The sequence below is a fragment of the Dipodomys merriami genome, unplaced genomic scaffold, assembly GCF_024711535.1.
Source record: "Dipodomys merriami isolate MVZ:Mamm:240054 unplaced genomic scaffold, mDipMer1.0.p SCAF_11, whole genome shotgun sequence".
Lineage (NCBI taxonomy): Eukaryota > Metazoa > Chordata > Mammalia > Rodentia > Heteromyidae > Dipodomys > Dipodomys merriami.
The window spans coordinates 45,925,306-45,949,822 of record NW_027202382.1 but is presented as its reverse complement, the minus strand read 5'-3'; the positions used below and the strand labels follow the sequence as shown (position 1 = coordinate 45,949,822).

General features: G+C 45.0%; 1 protein-coding gene across 4 annotated transcripts in view; it reads left to right on the top strand.

The window, feature by feature from the left end:
* Positions 1–2,407: 2,407 nt before the first annotated feature.
* Setx (senataxin) overlaps positions 2,408–24,517 on the top strand; it is a 68,325-nt gene continuing 46,215 nt past the window's right edge. The window contains exons 1-6 of one of the 4 annotated variants that reach the window (XM_070014904.1): positions 2,408–2,422; positions 5,198–5,308; positions 12,312–12,495; positions 17,240–17,456; positions 20,342–20,451; positions 23,887–24,106. In XM_070014904.1, coding sequence (XP_069871005.1) covers positions 12,319–12,495; positions 17,240–17,456; positions 20,342–20,451; positions 23,887–24,106 — 724 coding nt within the window. In that variant the 5' untranslated portion in view covers positions 2,408–2,422; positions 5,198–5,308; positions 12,312–12,318. Of the gene's footprint in view, positions 2,423–4,070; positions 4,207–4,631; positions 4,708–5,197; positions 5,309–12,311; positions 12,496–17,239; positions 17,457–20,341; positions 20,452–23,886; positions 24,107–24,517 lie in introns of those variants that run through there. The other 3 variants (XM_070014901.1, XM_070014902.1, XM_070014903.1) reach the window with 3 other exon arrangements.

The window sequence follows — 24,517 nt, the reverse complement described above, 5'->3', positions numbered from 1 at the left end:
GAATACAAAAAACACTAACTATTGAAGAAGTAACTAGTTATACTTTTGTCAAAATTTAAAATGTGGGCCGGGCGCTGGTGGCTCACGCCTGTAATCCTAGCTACTCAGGAGGCTGAGATCTGAGGATCGCGGTTCAAAGCCAGCCCGGGCAGGAGAGACCGTGAGACTCCTAGCTCCAATAAACCACCAGAAAACCGGAAGTGGCGCTGTAGCTCAAGTGGTAGAGCGCTCGCCTTGAGCTGAAGAGCTGAGGGACAGCTCCCAGGCCCAGAGTTCAAGCCCCACGACCGACAAAAAAAAAAAATTTAAAATGTGGGCTGCTAGTGCCATTGGCTCACGCACATAATCCTAGCTACTTAGGAGGCTGAGAGCTGAGGATTGAGGTTCAAAGCCAGCTGGGGTAGGAAAGTCCATGAACTTATTGCCAATTAATTACCCAAAGAGCCAGAAGTGGAGCTATAGCTCAAGTGATAGAGTGCTAGTCTGAGCAAAAAGAACTCAAGAAATAGGGATACAGGTGGACCCATTGCAACAATGAGATGTACAAATCGTTATGTGGAAAACGAACTTTACAACTTTGGTGGGGGAGTGGGGGAGGATGGGAAGGGTTGGGAAGGGGAAACAAAGGAGGAGGCTACAATGCTTGATAAAAAATGTACTCATTATATTGGCCATGTAATTGTAACCCCTCTGTACAGTATTTTCACAATTAAAAAAAAAAAAAAAAAAGCACCCAGGCCCTAAGTTCAAGCCTCAGGACCAGCACCAAAAAAAAAAAAAAAAAAAAAAAAAAAGTAAATGTACTTCAAGGTTAGCTCAGGAAGAAGACTTGATCTCCAAGATAACCAGCAAAAATCACAGCAGGTCCAGAGCATAGAGACAGAATGCCAGCCAAGCAAGCAAAATAAATTTTGACTCTTAAATCCAGTGTTTGGGGGCTGAGAGAGAGGATTAGCATGCACGAGGCTGCTGTCATACCATAGACTGGTATAAACATTTCTTTTGTATATGTGTGTGTTTGCCAGTCCTAGGTACTTTTTTCTTTTGGTCTTGGGGCTTGGACTTGGGTTGGGCGTTGTCCCTCAGCTCTCAGCTCAAGGCCAGTGCTCTACCACTTGAGGTACAGTGCCACTTCCAGCTTTTTCTGTTTTTTTTGTGGTCCTGAGGAATCAAACCCAGGGCCTCATGCATGCGAGACAAGCACTCTACCACAGAACCATCTTCCCAGCCCCAGTCCTGGGTCTTAAACTCAGGGCCTGGGCACTGTCCCTGAACTTCTTTTGCTCAAGGCTAGCACCCTATCACTTAAGCCACAGCTCCATTACCGGCTTTTTGTTTTGATTTGGTAGTTTAGTGGAGATAAGAGTCTCACAGATGTTCCTTCCCTAGCTGGCTTTGAACTGTGTTCTGCAAATCTCAGCGTCTTGAGGAGCTAGGATGACAGGGATGAGCCACTTGTAGCCTGGCAACATTTCTTAAATAAATGGTTTAAGCTTTAGATGAAGCCAGGCACTGGTGGCTCACACCTGTAATCCTAGCTACTCAGAAGGCTGAGATCTGAGGATCTTGGTTCAAATCCTGCTCAGGCAAGAAAGTCTGTGAGACTCTTATGTCTAATAAACTACCAGAAAATCAGAAGTGGTGCTATGGCTCAAGTGGTAGAGCACTTGCCTCGAACTGAAGAGCTGAGGGACAGCACCCAAGCCCAGAGTTCAAACCGCATGACTGACCAAAAAAAAAAACAAAAAAACCCGTATTTTTTGAGGGTCTCAAAACTGGAGTTACCATGTCGCAAGGATAGATTTCCCTCATTGAGAATTAAGGTAATGTTCAGTTTCTTCTCAGGCAGTTTGGGCATGTATATTCTTTATTGTAGTTACTTTAGTTAAAAAAAAAAATCAACTAAAGAATACAGTATCACCTAATTCCATTTAATTAACTCTGCCAGGATCTATACCAAAATGTGAACTCCATCCTTGGTTTTGCATTTGAAAGTATCCCATGAAAGTCTCACTTCCAAGTTGTTTAAAGTGGGTGTTATCCAGGTGCTGGGCAGAGGGGCTGCGGTGACAGGTCAGAGGTGTCCCTGTGCGTTGAGGGGCTGTGGTGACAGGTCGAGGTGTCCCTGTGCGTTGAGGGGCTGCGGTGACAGGTTGGAGGTGTCCCTGTGCGTTGAGCGGTGCACGCACCCTTTGCGGGGGTCAGCGCGCTGCCTAACCGCTCCTCCAGCGCCGCACTGCCGTGGGGTCGCGGCCCAGGCCCGCGGGGAGGGGAAATAACGGATTTTTGTCTGGTGTGGGAGGGGGTCGCCAACGGTCATTTGCCTCCCAACAAGCCACGCCCTTTTCTGGAATTTTCCCTGGCGGGAGCCCGGCCCGCGTTCTGCCTGCCTCGCCTCATTCTCCGGGAAGATTCTGCAGTGGTAAGACGTCTCCGCACGGGCCCGGGGGCCTCCATGGGTCGGGGCCCCTACAGCGGCCGGGCCCAGCTCCCGCAAGCCCTTTCCCTCCTAAATACTTTGGGTTTTCTTTCTTCTTTCTATGCTTTCCTTTTTGTCTCCATCGTGGGGCCTGTGCTCAGGGCCTAGGCGCTGTCCTCAGCCTTCCATTCAAGGCCAGCGCGCTGCCATTTGTAGCTTTTTTGTTATTTTCCTTTACCACCACCTCCTCCTCCTTCTTCTTTCTTCTTCTTCTTCTTCTTCTTCTTCTTCTTCTTCTTCTTCTTCTTCTTCTTCTTCTTCTTCTTCTTCTTTTCTTCTTCTTCTTTCTTCTTCTTTTTCTTCCTTCTTCCTCTTCTTCCTCCTCTTCCTCTTCTTCCTCTTCCTCTTCTTCTTCATCTTGTTTGGTTGTTAATTGGAAATGAGTCAAGTCCAGGTTGGCTTGGAACTGCTACCTACAAACCACAGGCTGCTGAGTAGCTAGTATTTACTGGAGTAATTTATATATTTTTTATAGTTCCCCCCGGCCCCCCCTCCCCTACCTGCCCCAAGTAGTACTGGAGTTTGAACGCCGGGCTGTGAGCATGCTAGGCAGACTCCTACTAACTAATCTGTGTCCCCAACCCTTTTTCTTCCCCCTCTTTTGGGACTGGGGCTCCCCACTTGCTGAAGTGTCCTCCTGTTTGAGCCACGGCTGCTTTATAGTCAGGATCACTAGTAACTATTTGCCCTCAAAAAATAAGCCAGCAAGTTCGAAGTGTGGCTCAAGTGGTGGAGCACCAGTCCTGGGTGAAAAGGCCAAATGAGAAGAGTGAGGTCCTGGATTCAAGCTCAGTACTAGCACAAGCCAGCAGTGCACTCCCATCTCCAGGAGCAGCAGTGGGTTTTTTTTTTTTAAGGGGTTGGGGGGGGGAGAAACAAAAACAGAAAAAAAAAAAGGTGGAGGAGGGAAGACGGAGCACAGGAGACTCACACCTGTAACCCTAACTACTCGGGAGGCTGAGGATAGCGGTTCGAAGCCAGCCCAGGCAGGAAAGTCCCTAAGACTCTTATCTCCCATTAACCAGCAAAACGTTGGGAGTGGAGCTGTGGCCTTGAGTCAAAAAGCTTAGGGACAGTGCTCAGACCTTGAGCGCAGGCCCCAGGTCTGGCACCATAAAAGGGTGGTGGTAGTACCAGCTTTCTAGAGGATGGGACTAGTTGGAGTTCTGTATTCTTTACCATGCCTAGGGGCACTTTTCTGTGGTCTTACACAAATTACGCGTTTACCCATTAAGTTTTAGGTCTCTAAAGGAAACCTAGAGAGGAAAAAAAAAATCCATCTCCATTCTTAAAACACCCATCCTGAGACAGTCGTAGGACAAGGAGGGGGAGAGAAAGGGACCGCAAACGGTAGGAGGAGGGCGGGCGTCGAGTCCAGCCCGGCCAGGCGCGTGGCCGGGGCCCGCCCACACCGGCCTCAGGTTGCAGCCAATAGTCAGGACGGGCGTTGCTGATTGGTCCGCCCTTCAGTCCGGAGATGACGCAAATCCCAGGCTTCAGGCCTACCCGAGGCACCCCGCAGGGCCTCTTTAGCCCCGCCCTTCGGCACACCAAAACAAGCAAGCTGCGCGGGGGCGGGGCCCGAGCTAGGCCGACGCCGCGCGGGGGCGGAGCTTCGGCTCGCGACGACTGAGGGTTGGATGGCTGGCCGCGGCCCCGCACTTCCGCCCGCGGCCGGCTGTTGGGCGGAGACGTGCAGGTGGGTTACAGGCCGAGGCTGGCTCTGGGTAAGCGGAGCGGCCGGGTCGGGGCCGCAGGCCCGGTGGGCGCGCGCGCGCGCAAGCCGCGCGGGGTAACGGGCGTGGCGCGAGGTCGCGGTGGGGGAGGGGGGCGCGAGCGGGCCCTGCACGTCCGGGTCGCGCGCAGGGGCCCGGCGGGCCGCTCCTTTGTGCTTCCTGCACGTCGGAGGCCGGACGTCGGGCGTGCGGTCCTCCCGTGGGTGTACACCGCAGCTCCCGGTGCGCGGCCCGGCGTCCAGGCTCTGCGCAGTTTCCTCGGGCGAAGAGGTCGCGTGGGGCCGAGTGTCGGGCCTGGCCCCGCCCCCGTCCCGTCCCGCCCCGCCGGCCGCGCTCCGGCTCCCGAGCGCCGCCGACAGCCGCCCCCTGGCCGCCGGGGGCGCTGACAGCCGCCCCGACCCGGCTTCGCGGGCGCCCCCTGCGCCCCGCGTGAGAGCTCGCGGCGCCAAACGGGCAGACAGCGGAAGGAAAGGCGCCCTCCACGGGAGACAGGTCTGCTGGGGACGAGGGTGGACAGCCCGGGCTGAAGTCACCTGCACTTGCTGGGGATGGGCTTGAACTTGGGGCCTGGCGCTGCCCTTCAGCTTTGGTGCTCGAGGCCAGCGCTCTATCCCTTGAGCCACAGCTCCTCTTCTGGCTCTTTTTTTTGATCGTCTCACAGGCTTTGCTGCGCAGGCTGGCTTTGAACCGTGAACCTCAGGTCTCAGCTTCTGAGTAGCTAGGCGTGAGCCACCAGCACCCAGCTTGATGATAGGGAGTTTTGGCTAAGTGTAGAGCTGTTCTTGAGTGCGAAGTTCCCTGAATATCTAGGGTGTCAGAATTAGAGTGTACCTCTTATTCATTTCTAGTGTGTGCACGGATCGACTAACCTGCCCCAACTTCCTCATCAGATATGCTGGTTTTGTGAGGTTGATGTGATGCTGAGGTGAGATTTAAAAAGTTAAAAGTCACATTATAAGTTTTGTTTCTTTTTGAATTTCAGAAATGTTCTTTCGGATGCAAAAGGCTGAATGGATATGAATGGATCCTTTCTCCCTCACAAGCCCAGTAGTAGGTGCTGAGAGGGTCACTTCTCTGTAGAACATTTGCCAAGGTAATCACTACTTTTTTTTTTTAACTTTACCACTTTTTTCAGTCGTGTGTGTGTGTGTGTGTGTGTGTGTGTGTGTGTGTGTATATATATATATAACATACACTGAGCACTGAGCTACAGAGAGAGAGCAGGTCCTTGCCTTAAGAGATCCACACTGGGGCTGGGAAGGTGGCTCAGTGGTAGAGCGCTTGCCTTGCATGCCTGAGGCCCTGGGTTCGATTCCTCAGCACCACATAAGCAAAAAGAAAAAAGCCGGAAGTGGTGCTGTGGCTCAAGTGGTAGAGTGCTAGCCTTGAGCTGAAGAGATGAGGGACAACGCCCAGGCCCAGAGTTCAGGCCCCAGGACTGGACCCCCCAAAAAAAAAAAAAAAACTGTGAAGAGATCCACACTGCTTAGGGCAGCTAATGAAAGTCAGTAGAAGTTCAGACCACATTGATGGGTGCAATGGTGGGTACACATACAGGGTCCTGAGAGGCAGAGAAGGTTTCAGGCCAACTGGAAGAGAGAATGAGTCCAACCAGCCTCCCAGATGCAGTGGCACCCAGGACACATTACACAGTCATTGTTCTCAGGTCCAATTTTCTCAGAATCATTAGTAGAATGCTTCACTCCCTTCCCCCTTTTTTTTTTGGTCAGTACTGGGGGCTTGAATTCAGGGCCTTATGAGCTCTTCCTGAGCTTTTTCACTCAAGGCTGGTGCTCTACCATTGAGCCATACCTTCACTTCTCCCTTCAGGCTTTTTGCTGATTAATTGGAGATAAGAGTTTCTTGAATTTGTCTGCTGGGACTGGTTTTGAACTTTGATTCTCAGATCTTGGCTTCCTGAGTAGCTGTGGTGCCCAGCAAGTACACACACATATAATGTGATATGTATATATATATTTCATATAAGTAAATTTTGTATATTTTATATGTATGTATATGCATATATATACATATACATACACACACATACACAGGCACATGCACATACACGTGCTGGTACTGGAGTTTGAATTTAGGGCCTTATACTTGCTTCGCTATCAGTCTACCACTTGAGCCAATCCTAAAACTTTATCTTAGTTCTAAGGAGAAGATTTTTTTTTTGTTGGTCATGGGGCTTGAACTCTGGGCCGGGCGCTGTCCCTCAGCTCTTCAGCTCAAGACCAGCTCTCTACCGCTTGAACCACAGTGCCACTTCTGGTTTTCTAGTGGTTTATTGGAGATAAGAGTCTCAGACTTTCCTGCCTGGGCTGGTGGGCAGGAACCTCGATCCTCAGATCTCTGCCTTCTGAGTAGCTAGGATTACAGGCATGAGCCACTGGTGCCGGGATCTTTTTTTCCCCCCAGGATCTGTGGGGTTTGACTTCAGGGCCTGGGCACTGTCCTGAGCTCTTTTGTTCAAGGTTAGTGTTCTACCACTTTGAGCCACAGTGCCATTTCTGGTTTTCTGGTAGTTAATTAGAAATAAGAGTCTCAGGACTTTCTTGCCTGGGCTGGCTTTGAATGTCCATCCTCAGATCTCAGCCTCCTGAGTAGATAAGATTATAGGCATGAGCCACTGGCACCAGGCTTCATTTTCTTTTTTTAAGTGTTCCTATGGAACCCTGGTTCTAGTTCAGTACAGATGCAAGTACTTCTGCAGTGAGGATATGCCAGCACCATGAATTATTTTAGAAAGACCCAAGTGAGGGGAATGGAGTGTGAGGAGACAGCAGGAGGTAGTGCGAAGCCATGTTGTGGAGGGCCTTTTGCTTGAATTCAGAATTTGAATTTTATCTCCCCTGTGGAGGAGTTACCTGTAGGTAGTGCTGGAAGTCTAGGCTGTGCATTGGCAATATATTGGAGGAAAAATTGGTGGTGAATTACCTAAGAGGTAGAGAACACAGAGAAGAAAATATACATGCAATTAAGGAGATAGACTCTCAAACTCAAGAGATGAGGACAAGGGAGAATGAGAAGATGGGATAATTGATGGTTACTGGTTTGAAGATTGAATTAGATGCGAGAGCAAGTATGGTGGTACAAGCCTATAATCCCAGCTACTTAAGGTGGGCCCCAGGCAGGAACTAATGGATAGGATCTCCATCTTATTAAGTTGGGCAGCATGACACGTTTGTAAGTATAGGTAAGAGCATTATGGACTGAGGCTGGTCCTGGGTAAGACCCAGGCCCAGAAAACCCCACACAACCTATCCAGAAAATAGCTAAACCAAAAAAGCCTTTCAGATAAGGTTCAAGCGATAGAGCTTTTGCTTAACAACACAAGGCCTTGAGTTCAAACTTCACACTGCCCTCTACATATGCGAAAAAACCCAAACCCTGTCAGTAAGGGAATAGAGATGAAGAGCAGATCAGGGCAAGAGCTTTGTTCTGGTCTGGTCGAGCTTACTTTGCAATGCCTATCAGGACCTGGAGTAGCGTTCCATTGTTGGGTATTGACTACAACTATAGAGTTTTAGGTTGTGCTATAGAGTTTAGGCTACACTACCAATTAGTGCAGGGGTAGGGAACCTTTTTTCTGATTTGTGCCATTTGGGTAGTTATGAAATTTAGAAAATGATCAGCAGATGGGTCTCAGGCTAGCCGGCAGGAAGCATGTATCTGTCCTGTCATGTACCTAATCTAATGACTCCACTCATCTACAGCAGAAGCTTCCACATTCCTGATTTACTGAGTAGCAGGAATAAAGCATTGCATCTCTACAAGCTTAGGAGGGGAGGGGTTAGTAGTTCAGTGGTAGAATGCTTGTGTAGCAAGTGCGGAGGCCCTGGTTTCTTTTGCTAGTATGTATATACATATATAGATGTAGATATAGAGAAATAAAGATACAGAGATAGATAGAGATTTATCTATCCATCCATTCACATTTTAGCTGGGTGCACTGGCTGTGAATGTAGTCCCAGCAACTAGAGAGACTGAAGCAGGGGCTCCCTGGAGCCCAGGAGTTTGCCAGCCAGAGCAGCATAGTAAAACTTGATCTTTTATATGTTTTTCAGTCTTTGGATAACTTCAGTATGGGAATGATTCATGATTTGAATAAGGTCAACCAGAAGGGTGGAGGGTATTGAATGTGGAGGTTAGAATAAGTCTTAAGCCATTGGAGGTAAGTTGTTTGAGACAGAGGTTTACTATATTCTATAAATTCATTGTGTAACCTAGGCTGGCCTTGAACTCAGAATTCTGCCTCAAGCTCCAGTACTGGGATTATGGATATGTATCACTGTACCTGGATGCCTGACCAGGGAGATTTTGGTATTTAGACTGGGAGCAAAGGAAGAAGTGATTGTGAAGGAGTTTGAGTAACACATTGCCAGTGGAGTGGCATGTTGGTATAGCTAAGGAATGCATAGTGAACATTTCCAATTGGATTTGGTAATAGAATGATCATTGGGGACTTTTAGGAAAGCATGTAGTGGAAAGTAAGGATAGAGGCTAGTATGAAAAGGACCAGCCAAGCCGGGCGCTGGTGGCTGGCACCTGTAATCCTAGCTACTCAGGAGGCTGAGATCTGAGGATCGAGGTTCAAAGCCAGCCCGGGCAGGAGAGACCGTGAGACTCCTATCTCCAATAAACCACTAGAAAACCGGAAGTGGTGCTGTAGCTCAAGTGGTAGAGCGCTCGCCTTGAGCTGAAGAGCTGAGGGACAGCGCCCAGGCCCAGAGTTCAAGCCCTACGACCGACAAAAAAAAAGGAAAGAAAAGGACCAGCCAACCCTGGGGCTTGAACTCAGGGCTTGGTCACTGTCCTTGAGCTTCTTTTGTTCAAGGCCAGCTCTCTGCTACTTGAGCCACTGCTCTACTTCTGGCTTTTTTTAGTAGTTTATTGGAGGCAAACATTTCACAGGCTTTCCTGCCCGGGCTGGTTTCAAACTGTAATCCTCAGATCTCAGCCTCTTGAGTAGTTAGGATTATGAGCATGAGCTGCTGGCATTGGCCTGAATTGCTTTTTTTAGATATTTTTCTTGGTAGATCTCAGCCTCCACAAAGCTGGGCTGACAGATGCAGACTACCATGCCCAGCTAATGGGTGAGAAGTGGTCTGGAAAACTTTTTGGCTGAGCTGGACTCTTATCTGTAATCTACCCAATCTCAGCTTCCTTTGTAGCTAAGGTTACAGATGTGAGCTAGCATACCTGGCTGGTTTCTGTTGCTGATAGGCTCTACAGCAGTGTCTCTAGTATATTCTTCATTCATAGGTACCTGTTTTATGGCAGTAACTCTTACCTGCTTGTGTGTATGTGCTGGTACTAGGGCTTGAACTCAAGGTTTTGCACTCTTTATCTTTCAAGGCTACTGCTGTACCCTTTGAGCCATACCTACCTGGAAAAATTTAATCTGCCTTTCTAGGGTGTGGAATTAGACTAGGTTTCTAAAATATAAAACAAATCCTGAGCGGGGCGCTGGTGGCTCACACCTGTAATCCTAGCTACTCAGGTTGCAGAGATCTGAGGATCGAGATTCAAAGCCTGCCTGGGTAGGAAAGTCCATGAGACTCTTATCTCAAATAAACCACCAGAAAACCGGAAGTGGTACTGTGGCTCAAGTGGTAAAGCACTAGCCTTGAGCTGAAGAGCTGAGGGACAGTGCCCAAGCCCAGAGTTCCAGCCCCATGACCGACAAAAGAAAAACAACAAAAGAAAACAAATCTGTAATTTTCTTAGAGGTGCCTTTTGTTCTCTGCTTGGTTATATTAAAGTGTACAACGTTTTACTTACACTACAGTTCCTTAAGATTTAAGTTTCAATTGACTATAATTTGTTACTTGCCAAAATTGTGTTTGAAACAGTTTATGACTATAGAATCTGTGGAGTGTCACTTTCTATTTGTGGGCTCTTAGTTGATGCCCCATGTCGAGTTGACAACCGGAAAAACCAGCTTCTGCAAACCCTTAACTTTCAGTATTATGCTGTTCTTCCTTTAGGACTAAGTTCTTACTTAAATAAAATAATTTTATATTCTACACAAACATGGCTAAGACTGTGTGCATTGTGTTCCCTAGTGGGCTGTGCCCATGCTGGGTGGACATTAGTAAGCTGTACCTGAGTGGCCTTAGGGCCGTTGTCTGCAGCTGAATCTGCATACTATTTTATTTTTTCAGATGAGAACTCATATATTCTCTCTGTCCCACTTTTGAGGAAGTTCCTAATTTTAGAATTTTTTGGGGGGAGGGGTACAGTCATGGGGCCTGAACTCTGGGCCTGGGCGCTGTCCCTCAGCTCTTCAGCTCAAGGCTAGCGCTCTACCACTTGAGCCATAGTGCCACTTCCAGCTTTTTTCTTTTTTCTTACGTGGTGTTGAGGAATCGAACCCAGGGCCTCATGCATGCAAGGCAAGCGCTCTACTACTGAGCCACCTTCCCATCCTCTAATTTTAGAATTTTATTTTTTAGCTTTTTTTTTTTGGTGGTGCTAAGGACCAAGGGCCTTGCCCTTGCTATGCAAGCATTCTCCCACTGAGAAAAATCCCAACCTCAAGAATATTATTTTTGTGCTTTTCCTGAGGCATGAACTCATGGCCTGGGTCATGTCCTTCAGCTTTAAATCTCTCTCTCTCTCTCTCTCTCTCTCTCTCTCTCTCTCTCTCTCTCTCTCTCTACCTACCTACCTATATTTTATTATTGTTGGTGGTAGTCATGGGACTTGAACTCAGGGCCTGAGCACTGTCCCTGAGCTCCTTCAAGGCTAGCACCCTACCATTTGATCTATAGTGTCACTTCCTGCTTTTTCTCAGTAGTTTATTAGACATAGGAGTCTTATGAACTTTCCTGCCCAGGCTAACTTTGAAATGCAGTCCTCAGATCTCAGCCTCCTGAGTAGCTAGGATTACAGGTATGAGCCATTAGCATCTGGCTAGGAGTATATTTCTTTTTTCCTCTTCCTTTGCTTTCCTTCAGTTTCCTCTCCCTGAGCTTTTCTGCTTAAAACCAGCACTCTACTACTTGAGCTCCACCTTCAGCTTCTTTTTTTTTTTTTAGTACTAAGTTAATTGGAGACAGGAGTCTCATGGACTTACCTTCCAGGACTAGCTTTGATCCTCAGGTCTCAGCCTTCTGAGTAGCTACAATTACAGGTTTGAGCTACCAGCTCAAGAATCTTTTTTTCTTGTGCCAGTCCTAGGGCTTGAACTCAGTCCCTGAACTTTTTGTTCAAGACTTATGCTCTACCACTTGAGCCCATATCTCCATTTACTTTTATTTATTTATTTTTTTTGTCGGTCGTGGGGCTTGAACTCTGGGCCTAAGCACTGTCCCTCAGCTCTTCAGCTCAAGATGAGCGCTCTACCACTTGAGCTACAGCGCCACTTCCGGTTTTGAGTGTTTATTGGAGATAAGAGTTTTACAGACTTTAATGACCGGGCTTTGAACCATGATCCTCAGATCTCAGCCTCCTGAGTAGCTAGGATTACAGGTGTGATAGAACTTATTTTCAACTTCCTTTTCTATGAATATTTTAATATTGAAAGCTAGTCTAAGTCCCTGTAGAAGTATAAAGAAAGTATGTTTCTGGATAGTATTAAGTAAAAATAAGAAATTTAAACAGTTTATAATACAAACATATTTGATTGCACTCATTCATTTATGTAATTATTACGTTAGTTGTGAAGTTAAAAAAAGCCTAGCATAAAGTAAAAATTTTTTCAAAATGTTACCGTTTTCTATTAGTGGAAATTGTGAGTACATAATATGAATTTCAGGCAGATTTCATATTCAAATACATTACACTACCAAATTCTGTGTCCAGATGTTCACTTACTTTGTTTTTTGTTTTAGTGAGGATCAAATATAGGGACTGTGTTTTAGGGAAGCACTGCACTGCTGAGCTCCACCTCTGCCCACCCCATATCCCTGGTTTCAGATTTGTGTTCATTCAGGTCTGCAGTTGATAGCATGGACACAGACCTTTTGGCTGTGAAGACATATTTGAATTGAAAACCTGGGTTATAAGTAGAAAGGCACCTGTTCTTCACAATAGCAAGGATATGTTTTCCTTCAGTTCTTAGCTGTTTTCTCTTTTGGATGTAGGTCCAGAATGAGCACTTGTTGCTGGTGCACACCGGGTGGCATTTCCACCCTTGACTTCCTAAAGAGCTATGCCTCCAGGACCCTCTCTGGAGAATTCCACACAGCTGACGAAGACCTCTGCTACTGCTTAGAATGTGTGGCTGAATACCACAAAGCAAGAGAAGAATTGCCTTTCTTGCATGAGGTAAATAACATTAGATAGGCATTATTTTTCATAGATTACTGACTAAGAAAAGAATGTTTGAACTCTGTTAGAAACGTTCAGAGAAATACATTTCTAACTAATTGTTGGTTTATGTAGGTGCTGAGTAAACACTTAGCCCTGATAGAAATGAATTAAAATCTAAAGCAGAATTTATAGTCAGTTTTATTACTTTCAATATAAAACGATTTTATGAAATGCAGCCATTCCCAATACTTGGGAGGTGAGGGCATGAGGATTTTAAGTTTAAGGCTAGCTAGGCTACAAAGTATGACCCTATCTCAAAAAGAGAAAAAAAGAAAAGAAATTAAGTTGGATGGGGGTATTTTTAGTTTTTATCTGTTTATGTCAGTATCAGTACTTTCAGTGGGGTTTTGTTTGCTTGCTTTTGGTTTTGTGCCACTGCTAGGGCTTGAACTCGGTGCTTGGAAGCTCTCCCTTAGCTTTGTTGCTCAAGACTAGTGCTTTATCATTTGCCTTTTTGGTGGCTAATTGAGATAGGAGTCTCATGGACTTTTCCTGGCTGGTCTGGTCTTTGAACCAAGATCCTCAGGAGGTTCAGGCCTCCTGAATAGCTAGGATTACAAGTATGAGCCATCAGCACCTAGCAATGTTTAGTTTTAGTTTTAGTTTTTTTAAAAGTAATGACTTTTTAATGGTAAGTAGTTAGAAAACTGAGGATAACCATATCTACTTTGTTACATTTATCTAATAAAACAAACACAGACTACAGAGGTGTGTATGGAGGTGAGGATGAGTAGTTAGTTATGAACATGTCCAAAATCTTGCATTATATAAAATTTCTACTTGTGAAGCTACTCATTGTCATTGAAGTTAGTGTTCTAAGGTAGGCACCTGTCTGGTTTTCCTGCCTTGGCTAGCTTCAAACTTCAGTCCTCCAGCTCTCAGACTCCTGAGTATTATAGGTATGACTTATTAGCTAATACAGACAGCTATACTCTGTTTGCCTCTTTACTTTATTGTGCACTATAAATGCTTTATTTTGTACAAACTGAAAGCTTGGGTGTCCTGCTTAGAGTGAGTCTGTCAGTGCCACTTTCCCAGCAACTTGTATTCTGTTTGTGTCTCCTTCACAATTTGGTGATTTTTGTATTTCTAACTTTTTAACTATTATTGTTAATGTTATTGTGATCAGTGATCTTTAATGCTGCTATTATAATTGTTTGGGGGGTCCGATGAGCCCAGGTTTACTGTCCAGTAAATGCTGTGTGTTCTGACTGCTTTATTGATTACCCATTCGTTTTTCTCTTTCCTCAGGCCTCTATAGTCTAGAAACATACCAGTATTGAAATTAGGCCAATTAGTAACCCTAGAGTAGTCTCTTTAAGCAAGAGTCACACATCCTATGCTTTAAAGTCACAGATGATTAAGCTTAGTGAGGAAAGCAACTTAAAGGCTAAGGTAGGAGCTGAGCACTGGTGGCTCACACCTACTACTCAGGAGGCTGAGATCTAAGGATTGTGGTTCAAAGCCAGCTTGCACAGAAAAGTCCCCATGAGACACATATCTCCAATTAACCTCTCAAAAATGAAGTGGAGCTGTGGCTCAAGTAGTAGAGTGCTAGCTTTGAGCATAAGGAGGCTTTTGGACAGTGCCCAAACCCTGAGTTCAAGCCCTGCAACCGACAAAACAAAGCAACAACAACAAAAAGAAAAAACAGGCTAAGGTAGGTCTTTTGTGCAGAATAGCCATAGTGCTCCTGTAGCAGCTTCCCAAGCTATGGGGAAGATCTGACTAAGATAATTGATGAAGGTAACTGTAACAAACAGCAGATTTTCCATGTAGAAGACACAGTTTACATCAGGAGAAGATGCCATCTAGGACTTTAATGTCTGGACAGGTGAAGTCAGTATGTGGCTTCAGAAAAGGCAGGTCAAGCTGGGCGCCGGTGGCTCATGCCTGTAATCCTAGCTACTCAGGAGGCTGATATCTGAGGATTTGGATCCTGCCCAAGATCTAGCCTGGGCAGGAAAGACCATGAGACTCTTATCTCCAATAAACCACTCAGAAAACTGGAAGTGGCGCTGTGGCTCAAGTGGTAGAGCACTAGCCTTGAGCTGAGAACTGAGGGACAGCGTCCAGGCACAGAGTTCAAGCCCCATGACAGACAAACTAAAAAAAAAAAGGCAGGTCAACTCAATTAGGGGCTAATGTAGTTGCTGATTTTTCTAAATTGAAGTCAAGTGTTCATTTACCATTTTGCATATCCTAGGGTGCCAAAGAATTACACAGATTCTTCTCTGCCTGTGCTCTATAAAGGGACTGTTCTATAAATAACAAAATCTGGAAGATAGCATGTTTGTTTACACCAGGCTTTACTGGATATATTAAGCCCACTATTGAGACCTGCTGTTCCATAAAAAGAATTCCTTTTTAAATGTTTGTATTGATCGACAGTGTACCTGGCCACTAGGAGCAAGATGGGGATGGAATAAGGCTGATGGCGTCCGTCATCAGTGCTTCCTAACGCATCCATTCTGCCTGTGGGGCAAGAAGCAGTTTAGAATCGGATGTTGTATAGATTCATAAAACTGTAGCTGCCACAGTCATTCCTCCATATCTGGGCTAAATAAATTGAAAACCTGGAAAGAATTGACACTTTAGATACCATTAAAAATTAAAAAACATTTGTGGAAGTGGCGCTGTGGCTCAAGTGGAAGAGTGCTCGCCTTGAGCTGAAGAGTGCAGAGCGTCTAAGCCCAGAGTTCAAGCCCCACAACTGACCAAAAAAAAAAAAAAAATCGAAAAAACATTTGTGCCGGTCGCCAGTGGCTCACGTCTATGTAATCCTAGCTACTCAGAAGGCTGAGATCTGAGGATCACAATTCAAAGCCAGCCCAGGCAGGAAAGTCCGAGACTCTTAATCTCCAATAAGCCGCTAGAAAACCAGAAGTGGCACTGTAGCTCAAGTGGTAGCGTGCTCACCTTGAGCTGAAGAGCACAGGGACAGCGCCCAGGCCCAGAGTTCAAGTCCTGTGACCGACCAAAAAAACAAACATTTGTATGTGGGTACAGTGGCTCACATCTATATAATCCTAGCTACTCAGGAGGCTGAGGTCTGCAGTCTTGGTTTGGAGCCAGCCTGAGACAGTCTTTAAAACTCTGCACACGTATGTGTGTTGGGGCTTGAACTCAAGGCCCCACTCTCCTTTAAGCTTTATAAAAGCTCAAGATTGGCTGGCACTCTACCACTTGAACCATAAGTATATTTTCTTTTTTTTTTTTGTCGGTCATGGGGCTTGAACTCTGGGCTTGGGCGCTGTCCCTCAGCTCTTCAGCTCAAAGCGAGCGCTCTACCACTTGAGCTACAGCGCCACTTCCGGTTTTCTGGTGGTTTATTGGAGATTGGAGTCTCACGGTCTTTCCTGCCCGGGCTGGCTTTGAACCTTGATTCTCAGATCTCAGCCTCCTGAGTAGCTAGGATTACAGGCATGAGCCACCGGCGCCCGGCTCATAAGTATATTTTCATAAATCCTTGAAACTCATTACAGTTGAGCAGAAAGGAGGGTTCTGGAAATAATGCTTTGCTGTCCTGGTGAAGATGCCTGAACATTGTCAAAAATGACAACCAAGAATTTAGATGTAATCTCAGTTTATGTCTCTCAAACTCAGCTGATGAAGTGGTAGCAGGATTTGAGAGAACTGACTCCAGTTCAAAAGGTCTGTGGTGACGTGGCACCATGGTGTAGACAGTCTCACTGTAGTTTTTAGTGAGAGGGATAATCAGTGTGGCTAATTACATCCCATCCCACAGTAGTCAAGTCCTTCCAGAGTCATGGCTCACCAACTTTTTTTTTTTGGTCAGTTGTGGGGCTTGAACTCTGCCCCTCAGCTCTTTAGCTCAAGGCTAGCACTCTGTCACTTGAGCAACAGCATCACTTCCAGTTTTCTGGTGATTAATTGGAGATAAGAGTCTCATGGACATTCCTGCTGGGGCTGGCTTTGAACCGCAATCCTCAGATCTCAGCCTTCTGAGTAGCTAGGATTTACAGGCTTGAGCCACCAGCTCCTGGCTCACTGACTTTTTTAATGCTTTTTCTAGGGCTTGAACTTAGAGTCTAGGTACTGTTCCTGAGCTTTTTTACTCAAAGCTGGTGCTCTACTAGTTGAGCCACAACTCCACTTCTAGCTTTTTGATGGATTATTTGAGATAAGAGTCTCATGGACTTTCCTGTACTTTCCCAGTTTTTCTCCCCCATCCCCACCCACAAGTTGTGTAGTTCATTTTCAACATAGTGTCTAGTGCCTGAAGTTTTAAATTAAGATATATATAGCCAGGTGCTGGTGGCTTGTGTCTGTAATCCTAACTACTCAGGAAGCTGAGATCGGAGGATTGTGGTTCAAAGCCATCTCAGGCAGGAAAGTACATGAAACTCTTATCTCCAATTAACCACCAGAAAACCAGAAGTGGTGCTGTGGCTCAAGTGGTAGAGTACTTGTCTGGAGCTAAAGAGCTGAGGGACAGTGCCCAGACCCAGAGTTTAAGGCCCACGACAAATCCTCCCCCCCCCAAAAAAAAAGGATATATATATATATATATATATATATATATATATATATATATCTTAATAGGCTGTATGTGGTATAAAAGCTTACACACACAGGAAAACAAAAGTTCAGGGAAAATGTTTTCCAAAATGATATCACAGCTAACATATTTTGTTGATAAGATATAAACCATACTGCTCATTTTTTTTCTCTCTAGGTTTTATGGGAATTAGAAACCCTACGTCTCATAACTCACTTTGAAAAATCTATGAAAGCAGAACTTGCAGATGATGATGATGACGAGTTATATATAGTAGACAGCAATGGAGAGGCACAGCTGTTTGACTTTACTGGCCAAGACTTTGAAAATAAGCTTCGCGTTCCTCTGCTTGAGATACTGAAATACCCTTACCTGCTTCTACACGAGCGTGTCAGTGAGTATCGTCGGCTTGAACTGAGGCCCCTGTATGTGGTATGAGGTGCTTGACCACTTGAGCCACCTGCCCCTCCGTTTTGTTAATTTAAAATTTGGAAGCAAGGATGTGGTAGCATAGTGGCAGAGTGCTTACTTAGCCTCTGTGAGGCCCAAGATCATCCAGTCCCCACTATAAACCACGAATCTTACATTTGAGGCTTATTGGTAATAAAAATTTATTTGCTAAATGTATAACTAGAACACTTAATATTTCCCTCAACCTCTTATTATGAAAGTTTTCAAATAGTGAATAGCATGTAACCTTCCATGGATTCTGCAATTTGCTATATTTGCATTATCATGTATCTTTTATGGCAGGGTTTTTTTTTTTTTGGGGTCCGGTCGTGGGCCTGAACTCAGGGCTTGGGCGCTGTCCCTCAGTTCTTCAGCTCAAGGCTAGCGCTCTACCACTTGAGCCACAGCGCCACTTCCGGCTTTTTTCTTTTTGCTTATGTGGTGCTGAGGAATTGAACCCAGGGCTTCATGCATGCAAGGCAAGTGCTCTACCACTGAACTACCTTCCCAGCCCCTGTCCTTTTTTTTCTAAGTGATGCTGAGATTTGAACTCAAGCCTTTGGCTTGGTATGCAGATAGATAGATATTCTACCACTTGAGCTACCTGCTAGCCCTAGGTAATTCTTGGTAGTTAGGGGACTGCAGTTCATCAGGGGATATTGAGTGGCATCTCCGGCCTCTCTTTATCCAATGTCAGTAGTATTCTCCAACCCGCCTGCCACTGGGACAACCCAGAATGTTTCTAGACATTGCTGAGTGTCCTGTTGGAAGAGGACGAGGACGCAGGACACCTGATTGAGAGCCACTGGTTTGTAGTGATGTTCACCAATCACCAGTCAGTGGTGAATTGTGTCTGGCTAGATTTGGTTTATATCTTATCTCTTATATCTTATATTTGCAGTTCTAAATATGAATCTCCCAAAAGTAAAGATATAGCTGGGCACCAGTGGCTCACGCCTGTAATCCTAGCTACTCAGGAGGCTGAGATCTGAGGATCTAGGTTCAAAGTCAGCCCGGGCAGGAAAGTCCGTGAGACTCCTATCTCCAATAAACCACCAGAAAACCGGAAGTGGCACTGTAGCTCAAGTGGTAGATAGTTTGCCTTGAGCTGAAGAGCTGAGGGACAGCGCCCAGGCTAGAATTCAAGCCCCATGACTGACCAAAAAAAAAGACATCTAATATGTAATTTAACAAAATAAGAATACCTTTTTCTTTTGAGACTGTCTTGTTAGCCCAACCCCTCCTGCTAGTGCCAATCCCAGCTACAGAGCCTGTTGATCAACAGCTTTCATTGAGTGTCTTTATGCTGTTCTCATACATATGCTCATCTTCTGTCTTTGTTGCTCCTTTTCGTTCTCCAAGTATTCCCTTAGTTAGATGTATGTTCTTTGTTTATCCAAATACACATGTATATAGGTACATATATCTGTGTACATGCCCATGCATAAGCATCTTTGAGGTCTAGGTTCCACAGGAGCAGCAATATATACTAGTTGGTGTGTGTGTGTGTGTGTGCGCATGCGTGCGTGCGCATTGGTGGCCAGGGTGTTTTTTTTTTTTTTTTTTTGTCGGTCGTGGGGCTTGAACTCTGGGCCTAGGCGCTGTCCCTCAGCTCTTCAGCTCAAGGCGAGCACTCTACCACTTGAGCTACAACGCCACTTCCGGTTTTCTGGTGGTTTATTGGAGATAAGAGTCTCATGGTCTCTCCTGCCCAGGCTGGCTTTGAACCGCGATCCTCAGATCTCAGCCTCCTGAACAGGCGTGAGCCACCAGCGCCCGGCTGGTGGCCAGGGTTTTTGAACTCAGGGCCTGTGCTTTCACTTGTCTTCCTCACAACTTGTGCTCTACAGCTTGACCCACCCTTCTAGTTTGGCATTTTGCTGATTAATTGGAGATAAGAATTTCATGAACTTTAGTGCCTTGAGCATAGAGAGGCTCAAGGACAAAGCCCAGGCCCTGAGTTCAAGCAAAAAAAAAACAAAAAAAACCCCAACAAAACATTTCAAGAGACAGCATGGTGACATGTATTTGTAATTCCAGCACATAGTAGTCTAAGGCAGGAGGATTTCTAGTTTGAGGCCATCTACACTACATACACAAGATCTTGTCTCAAAGATATATGGACATAAAGCTGTATGCATATGAACAACTATATGTCCATAGTTAGAGAATACCTTGAAGATTTTTTTTTTATACTTATAGCCAGCATTGAGATAAGACACAAAACAATATCAGTATCCTTGAAGTTTCCCATACGCACTCAGTGTCATTGTCCTCTCCCCAAAGCAAGCACTTGTCCTTGCATAGTAAACCAGAGTTATCAAGTGATAGGTAAGCAGACTGATCATTCAGTAAATGAAAGTGGAATTAGTAGTCAGTTGGAGAAAAACATCCCTCCACCCCTGTACCAGATAAAATCCCAGATAAAGGAAGATGTAAAATGCAAATAGAATTGAACCTATAGTAATACTTGTAAGAAAATACTCCATGGAGATAATTATGTGAAGTATTCTTAAAAATGTATATTCTGGTAAAGTCAGTTCCTAAGAATACCCTTAGATTGTAGCTGCATTTGTCAGGGCTCACTTGGGATATATATAGCTCAGTGACAGAGCACTTGCCTAGCAGCACAAGGCCTTGGGTTTGATGCTAGGGCCACTGAAGAAAATAGATTTTTATTTCTCAGTCAGGTAATTACTATTCTAGCACTTATAAATTATCAGTGTTTTTATACATCAGTTAAAAAAAAACAAGAAGCAGGCTTAAGGAATCTTGAGAATTTGATAAGATTTTGATCTCTTATTTATTGAGTCATTGTTTTCTTTTTAGATGAATTATGTGTAGAAGCACTTTGTCGGATGGAGCAAGCCAACTGTTCTTTTCAGGTTTTCGACAAACATCCAGGGATCTATCTGTTTTTGGTTCATCCCAATGAAATGGTGAGTGTGAGTGTTAGGCAATAGAAGGATATGTTTTATTCTCCTACACAGAGAGTGTTCATAGAGGCGTCAATAGTGGGTTTTGTTGTAGGTTCTTTAATATGATTGCCAGACATTTTTATTTTTACATTTAAAATGACTATACGTAAGTAGAGGAGCTAGGAGGTCAAAGAATGGGGAATCCAAGAGGTAGGGGGCACTTCAGATGGGGGATAGTGGTACTAAAGAAGGCTACAAGGGAGTAATTGTTGTGCTTCAGTCAGACTTAACTAATGAAGGGTTCTTCTTCCTTTCTTTTCTATTCCCTCCCTCACTTTCTCCTTCCCCCCTCATTTCCCTCTCCCCTCCCCCCTTTCTTTTTTCCTTCCTTCCTTCCTTCCTTCCTTCCTTCCTTCCTTCCTTCCTTCCTTCCTTCCTTCCTTTCTTTCTTTCTTTCTTTCTTTCTTTCTTTCTTCCCTTTCCTTCTTTCCTTTCTTTCCTTTCTTTTCCTTCCTTCCTTCCTTCCTTCCTTCCTTCCTTCCTTCCTTCCTTCCTTTCTTTCTTTCTTTCTTTCTTTCTTTCTTTCTTTCTTTCTTTCTTTCTTTCTTTCTTTCTTTCTTTCTTTCTTTCTTTCTTTCTTTCTTTCTTTCTTTCTTCTTGTGCCAGTCCTGGGGCTTGAACTCAGGGCCTGGGATCTGTCTCTTAAGCTTCTTTTGCTCACAGCTAGTGCTCTTCCACTTGGGCCACAGCTCCACTTCTGGCTTTTTTGGTAGTTTTGGTCAAAGTAAGAGTCTTACAGACTTTCCTTCCCGGGCTGAGTTTGATCCATGATCCTCATCAGCCTCTCCTGAGTATCTAGGATTTACAGGCATGAGCAACTGGTGTCTGTTTCTTTTCTTTCTTTTTTTTCTTTTTCTTTTCTTTTTTTTTACATTATTAGCTTCCATTAGTTAGACCTGTGGGGTTTCATTGTGACATTTGCATACGTTTACATTATCTTCCAGTCACTCTCAACTCCACCATCACTTTCCCTTCCCCAGACAGATTCTTGTTTCTCATTTTTCTCATTTTCCTCCTTTCCACTCCAAACACATGGAAATTTCAATTAAAATATTTGTAAATGTTTTGCTGATAAATGGAATTAAAAGGCAGGGGTCTAGGGGATTCCTGGGTTCTAGAATGAAGAGAACAGAAGTGAGGGTAGCAAGAAGCACAGAAACCAAGCACCAGGGAATCATTGAATCCTCGCGTAGATCTGTGGCTCACCAGGTATTGAGCACCTGAGTGCTGTGGGTTCTCTGTACCTTGCCACTTAAAATTGAGCCAGGGAAGCTCTGTGTGTGTGTGTGTGTGTGTGTGTGTGTGTGTGTGTGTGTGTGTGTGTGTGTGTGTGTGTGTGTGTGTGTGTGTGTGTGTGTGTGTGTGTGTGTGTGTGTGTGTGTGTGTGTGTGTGTGTGTGTGTGTGTACACACGCGCACATGCACACGCTAAATTATGCAACAGAAAAGAGCCATTTTAAAAAAAGCATTGTAATAGGGTTTCTTGTTAAAAGTGGTAGTAAATTTCAGTTTTTTGTGCCAAATATGATGATAGGAAAGATCTCCAAAGAAAAAGTTAAGAAGATTGACACCAGTGACCAGTGGCTAACACTGATCTGAGGATCAAGGTTCAAAGCCAGCCCATGCAGGAAAGTCCATGAGATTCTTATTACCAATGAACCACCAAAAGGCTGGAAGTAGAGCTGTGGCTCAATTAGTAGAGGCTAGCCTTGAGCACAAAAACTCACAGACAGCCTCCAGGCCCCTGAATCAAGCTCTAGGACCAGCACCCATTCACAAAAATGACTGACAGGGGCTGGGAAGATGGCTCAGTGGTAGAGTGCTTGCCTTGCATGCATGAGGCCCTGGGTTCGATTCCTCAGCACCACATAAGCAAAAAAAAAAAAAGCCGGAAGTGGCGCTGTGGCTCAAGTGGTAGAGTGCTAGCCTTGAGCTGAAGAGCTGAGGGATAGCGCCCAGGTCCAGAGTTCAGGCCCCACGACCGGACCCCCCCCCCCAAAAAAAAAGACAGCTCTTAGAAGCTAACTCTGTAAGCCAGCAGTAAAATAGAAGCATGAAAAAATGAATAGGTTGTTAGGCCTTTGTGGCCGTAGGTAGTGAGGAATCCAACTTACGCAGCATAACAGGACTTAGAAATATCTTCCAGGCAAGACAAAGGACCCGAGACAAGGTCTGTGTCCAAAGCAAGGACCAGGCTCCTCTGCCCATGAAAGAAAGTTGGCAAAGTACAAAATGGTTGGGGCTTGCTTTTTAAAACGTTTTTATCTTTACTTTTTAGAGGAAGCAGGTTGTGGTTAGTTTTCTGTCACTGTAACACATATTTGAGATGATCCAATTTATGTTTTGTTTGTTTATTTGTTTGTTTGTTTTGGGTCCGGTTGTGGGGCCTGAACTCTGGGCCTGGGCGCTGTCCCTCAGCTCTTCAGCTCAAGGCTAGAGCTCTACCACTTGAGCCACAGCGCCACTTCTGGCTTTTTTCTTATGTGGTGCTGAGGAATCGAACCCAGGGCCTCATGCATGCAAGGCAAGCGCTCTACCACTGAGCCACCTTCCCAGCCCCTGATGCAATTTATGAAGAGAATGGTTCATTTTCACATAGTTATGGAGATTTTACTCGGAAGGCCTCCTGGCCGTTGGCTTGAGCAGCACTTCATGGAGGTATATGTGGGATGGGCAGAACCTCAAGAGAAAGGACTCCTTACAGTCTCTTTCAAGGCTCATCCTGCCAGCAACTTGAACACCTCCTACTAAAAATATACTTTTGTTATTAAGGTGTGGCACAGGGGTTACTGTTTCACAAGTAATGAGTACATTCCTTTTTGGACAATGTCACCCCTTCCTTTGCTTTCCCTCAGTTTCCTCCTCCCATCCCTGCCCCAAGTTGCATGGTTCATTTTCCACATAATGTCTACTGAGTACCATCCATGCCTGCCTGCCTGCCTTCCTCAGTTTCTGCACTCCTCCTTGCCCCCCAAAAGACAAAAAACAAAATGAAAAGCAAAATCACTACCACCAACTTTTTTTTTTAATGAACTAGGGATTGAACTTGGAAACTTCCATTTGCTAGGCTGGCTGGCTTCCTCCTGAGCCCACCACAGACCTAGCTTCCACCTCCCAATAGCACCAAGCTGAGGACCAAGCCCTTGATTTCTCCTCCAAACGATAGCACAAGTCTCATGTCATAACCATCCTTAGCTATAAAGCCATCAGAACTACACTAGGATTCTATCTCATTCCATTCAAAATGACTGTCATCAGAACAACAAAGTCCACAAAATGGCACTAATATCTGTTGTGTCTTCAAATCTGTAGAGAATCCTATTTGCTTCTTTATGTCATTGTATGTAGACTATGGTTTGTTGAGTGAAGTGGTAAATAAACTGTGTTGTGCATTTAGGTTCGGCGTTGGGCTATCCTGACTGCAAGAAACTTGGGGAAGGTAGACAGAGATGATTACTACGACTTACAGGAAGTTTTAACTTGTCTTTTTAAAGTCATTGAGTTGGGGCTTCTAGAAAGTCCAGACATTTATACCTCTTCTGTCCTGGAAAAGGGTAAACTGATTCTTCTGCCCTCACACATGTACGATACTACCAACTACAAAAACTACTGGCTAGGTGAGTATGATTACTTTATACCAGTGTATTTGGGGGCTTCTTGAGGGTCCCGACCAGGAAGTGATCTCTTGGGGATTGGTTCCAAATTGCTAAATACAGAATTTCATGGTTTCAAATTCTTGTTCTATCATTAAGTTGACTTAGCCAATATGTATCTTACTTAGTAATATTAATAATTACCCTAGAAACCTGTAGAAGGGTGCATTTTCAAGCATCCGCAAACTAGTCTTGTTCAAAGCAATATTAAAATAGTAAAACATTAGCATGGTGGTTGTATTTAAATTGTGTTTGACTGCTAGTATTTCTAGTGTATAGAGAATTTACAGGTAGAGAGACATTAGTATTGTTTGTGAGTTCTGCACTGACTCAGGATAGCTGTGCCCTGTTTAATTGATATAGTTCATGTGTCAT